The following is a 4,727-nucleotide window of genomic DNA, read 5'->3' as shown; positions in this document are numbered from 1 at the left end:
CCTTAGCTTGCAGAACAGGGGATGAAACCAGCATACTGCCTTATTTGTAAGGCCGTGGGTCATCTGGCTGCATGTTGGATGCAGAACAACACACAGTGAGATCTTAGAAAGCCCATTTCCTAAGATAGAGAATTGTGAAAACAATTGTAAAAACATCTCATCTTCTCTGAGAGATATAAAAGTGAGAATTTTATTGTCATAACTTTTGGGAACATGTCACAAAAGATGAAAGGCATTCTCGTTGTCTGGAAACAGTGAAAGAATCCAAGTCCACATATAAATACATAATTTATTATTTCAGATGCACATAAGGAAATAGTACCCATTATCCAAATTACAATTATGTTGTCCACTTCATCAGAACCGGAGTGAGACTCAAGGGTAAAGAATGAGCTGATCATGCTCTTTCTCTCCGATCAAGACCATTCTTTCCCTTTCTCCTCTCACACCTGCACACCCAGGAAAGGCATGCAGCAAGAAGCTCAAAATCTACAAGCCAGGAAGAGAGCCCTCACCAGAAATGGAAACAGCTGGCACCTTGATCTTGGACTTCCTAGGCCTCCAGAACGGTGAGAAGTAAGTGTCTGTTGTTTAAGCCTATAGTCAGCCCAAGCTGACTAAGAAACATGGTCGCCCAGAATGAAGGCTTTATTTTTCAGCATTTTCTGCAGTGAACTGCATCTTCTGTGGCCACATGAATAAGTTCAGGCCAATGAGTTACAAGCAGAATTAAAGCATGGTAGCTTCTAGCAACCTTTCTTAAAGGACAGCTGGTATATGGCCTTTGCATCCCTTCCTCATTGTCACTTTTTCTATCCTACTGCTTGAAATGTGGTGTGAGAGCTGGAGCTCTTGCTGCCTTCTTAGACTGTGAGGTAAAGACCACATCATAGGGATGATTAAGAAGTAAGCTAGAAGGAGTTTGAGACCCTGAGGACTTGAAGGAATAGAGCTGCTACCACAGTCCCAGATTGCCTTTGCTTCAGTCTTTACACAGGACAGAGAAATAAACTGCTATCTGGTTTAAACAGTGCTTCTATGAGACTCTATTATTTTCAGTTAAGCCTAATCCTTGCTGATGCACACCTTTTCCCTTATGTTAACTTGACTTCATGGGGCATAGTCCGTGGGTCTCTAGGTCACTTCCTCTTAGTGGTGAGAGGCTAAATCTTGGTCCCTCTGATCACAAATGCAACATGTTGAGAATGCTGTCTTCCTGCCTGCAGCAAGGAATAGGGACATGTCTAGTCATTCCAGGGACTTAAGTTTTCCAGCTGCTTCAATTGATTCCGGAAATAGTAGCCATGAGCTCCATGGGGGCAATGTGACTTCACTTTTACTCTGTAGGGAGCATCACATATACAAACAAAAATAAGACATCTTTCCTTTGCTTAAAGATGTCAATTCTTTCCTGAAAAACCCTGCTGCTCAGGGGAAAATAAATCATTAGATGGAAAAATATTTCCATTTATTTCAACGGGAAACATATGATGCATTTCATTCTGACCAGTGATATCCTCAATATTCACATATAGAAAAATCTATTGACTGAACAATGAAAGCAAGTCTATGTAAGAAACAATAATTAGAAAGTACATAGGTCGAAGTACATAGGTAAAAGGCATTTATATGTGAAAGATACTATAATGGAGCACATTTTACTCTCAAGGGAGGAAGAAAGATGTGAGTGGGCTGGTAGAGAAGGGATTGGAGAGGTCATTCTTTGGCAGGTGCAGTGTTCTTTCTGTACTATTTTCTTCAACAATTTTTCAACATTTTGAGGCTTCATAATCATCTTGCACTCAAAGGGCACCACAAATAATATCATAGTACAAAAAATACTTGTAGGACAAAACAAAAACTAGGTATGTTTGTGCTTCAAATAATGTAAAAAATAGTGCACGTGCACAGCCCAGTGACATATCACAGAAGATGCTGCCTATCTCTTCATCCCCCTTGCATGGCAATATGTTTGGGATTCTTTTTTAAAAAATTGGATTGCACATCACTCCTTTATTTTTTATTTTTATTTTTGGAAGACGGAGTTTCGCTCTTGTTGCCTAAGCTGGAGGGCAATGGTGCAATCTTGGCTCACTGCAACCTCCGCCTCCTGGGTTCAAGCGTTTCTCCTGCCTCAGCCTCCCCAGTAGCTGGAATTACAGGCATGCGCAGAAAAAGGATTTAGTACAGTTATGCTTAAATGAACACTAGGCTGTTGTGGCAGGGCCAAGCAACTAGAACATGATTTAGAAATCAGTCAGTGAAAGACACACTTGGATAGGACGAAGAGGCATTTCACTGCCATGAAACAAGGCAGGTGAAGGATTCTAAAACACACAGCAGGAGGCACTCCTACCCCTCAGAGCTTATTCCATCTTGGTGTGAGGGATGGCTTATTTTCTGTGGACCACATGTGGGACTATTTCAACCACCACAAGAAACACCACAAGGGTTATTGTTTTGTATTATTTACATATACTATACTTTTTTTTTTTGGTAAAAGTAAATGTAACACATAAACTAAATTCAGGACTGATCCCAACCTTCTAGAGCCAGCTCCTCTGGGGTCAGGGAGGAAACGTTGTTTGTCACATCACCGTGCAAGTTACATTCATCTTCCACTGGAATGACTAGAGCCCCCAGGCAGTGGTCTGACTGCAGAAGAGCAGAGAACTGGCTCCTGGGGGCAGATAGGCGCTCTTGTGTCTCCTTACTGGTCATGGTTTAGCATGGTTCCTCCCCACAAGTCCTTAGTAAACAAAGCACTGGCAAAAACCCAAGTCACTACCTTTCAACTCTCTTGGACAAGGGGAGCTTTTCCTCAGCTTGGACTGAGAACCTGTGCCCTAGAAGTGCTATTCTGACTAGATCGTATGAAAGGAGTGGGTGCAGGAGACAAATGGCTAAAATGAAAATGTGAGCCACTGGTCCCCATCTGCAGCTACAACTTAAGATGCCTACAGATGTGGTCAGTGTGACATGTGCAGGGGGCAGAGGAAGGGATGGCCAGGGAGGGTGTTCCCAGGGACAGTAGCATGCCTGCTGGCCTTCACTTCTTAGCCTTGCCCTGGGCAGCCACAGCTTCCATGGCTTTATGCACAGTAGCTTCATCCCCCAGGAATTGCATGGGCTTGATGGGCTTCAAGTTCTTTTCCAGTTCATAGACAATGCGAATACCAGTCGGCAGGTTCACCTCCATGATAGCCTCTTCAGAGAGACCCTCCAGATGCTTGACAATGCCCCAAAGGCTGTTGCCATGGCCTGCAGTCAGTACCCATTTCCCCTCTTTGATCTGAGGAACTATTTCCTTCAGACTCTCACCGGAGGATAGCTGATCTTCAGTGAGGTCTGCATACCTGCAATTCTTACTGTTGTTGCTGTAGAAAAGATGGTTGGGCTCCATCGGAGGTGGTGGGACATCATAGGAGCGCCTCCAGATCTTCACCTGGGCCTCGCCATGCTTCGCAGCAGTTTCTGCTTTATTGAGGCCAGTCAGACCCTCATAATGCCACTCCTTGAGGCACCAAGTCCTCAATACTGGTAGCCGCATCTGATCAATGGCATCTAGCACCGTCCTAAGGGTTTGATCGCTCTCTTCCCTAGAGGGAAAGCAGATGTCAAACTCATAGCTAGCATCTCGCAGAGCCTGCCCACCGCGCTTTGCCTCCTCATGGCCTACCGGGATTAGGTTGGCATCATACCAGCTGCTGAAGTGATTCTCCAGGTTCCACGTGCTGTCACCACACCTGATCAATACTAACTTGTAGGTGGCCATGGTGGTGGGCTGGGGATGCAGCCTATGTTTTGGATTCTTGCAAATAATTCCTATTTGTTTCATATGATATTCTCTGACTGGGACTTGCTATGTCAAGTAATAAGTTGGTGAGTGTGTCTTTGCCTGAAATCAGAAAGTCAGAATATTCTTGTAGCATATGTCATTGGGTAAAAACATTGTTACACTTGGGGGAGAAAAAGGAGTCCTTGTCTGGGATGTAGTAGAAGCTTTCAAAGCCCTAATGGCAAGAAGTTGTCACTGAGCTGTTATTATGTGAATAAGTATGTAGTTGAGATGACAGGGGTCAGAAAGAGTCAACACCTCAAATTCTCTTCTTAGGGTCTTACTCTGAGACAGTGAGTTAAGTCTTTATGAAGTAGGTGTGGCGAAAGTCAGGGAAGCTGCAGACAAACCTCTGCCACACATAGGCTTTTTGCCAAGGGCCCCAGGGCCTCAAATCTCTCTTGTTTTCTTTCAGTCAGACTTGAGGGACATGGGGTGTGGGTAGAGAAGAGTTTTAGTACTTCCACGAAGTTGCTGTAGGTATTACCGAAATGCTATTGACTTAGTGACTTTTAAAGAACAGGACTGAGATATACCTCTGCCAGCCAGAGTCCACCTGAGAGTTTGTTTTGTGAAAGGAGGACCTGAGCTGTGTTGGGCAGTGAAAGCCCCTCTGGGAGAAGAATGGGATAACTGACCTTCACCTGCTTGCTCTGTCTCTGTTTGTTCTAAAATACCAGCCGCGCAAGCTCTATTCTTACTTGTTTCTGGGCCCTACCAGGTCCTAGCAAAGTGCTGTCAGAGACAAAAGGGCATGGGCTTTGGAGTTAGAGTTGGATTCAAATCCCCACATTTTCTTCTCTGAACACTTTTAAGCCTTTCTTATCTGCACGACTACTTCCCAAAGAAAGTCCTCGTCTGCCCTCGCATTCCCCTTGAACTGCATCAC

The 4,727-nt window shown here is 44.4% G+C and overlaps 1 protein-coding gene across 1 annotated transcript; it reads right to left on the bottom strand.

Annotated features, from left to right (window-relative positions):
- Positions 1-3,049: 3,049 nt before the first annotated feature.
- Positions 3,050-3,775, bottom strand: LOC102131932 (phosphoglycerate mutase 1-like). The gene has a single exon (XM_005581333.4). The coding sequence runs from the start codon at positions 3,773-3,775 to the stop codon at positions 3,050-3,052; it is 726 nt and encodes a 241-aa protein (XP_005581390.3).
- Between the last annotated feature and the right edge of the window lie 952 nt (positions 3,776-4,727).

This window comes from Macaca fascicularis, chromosome 15 (assembly GCF_037993035.2).
Source record: "Macaca fascicularis isolate 582-1 chromosome 15, T2T-MFA8v1.1".
Lineage (NCBI taxonomy): Eukaryota > Metazoa > Chordata > Mammalia > Primates > Cercopithecidae > Macaca > Macaca fascicularis.
This window is presented reverse-complemented; position numbering and strand designations above follow the sequence as displayed.

Coding starts and splice junctions, on each gene's coding strand:
- LOC102131932 (XM_005581333.4), bottom strand. CDS start 3,775: ATGGCCACCTACAAGTTAGTATTGATCAGGTGTGGTGACAGCACGTGG.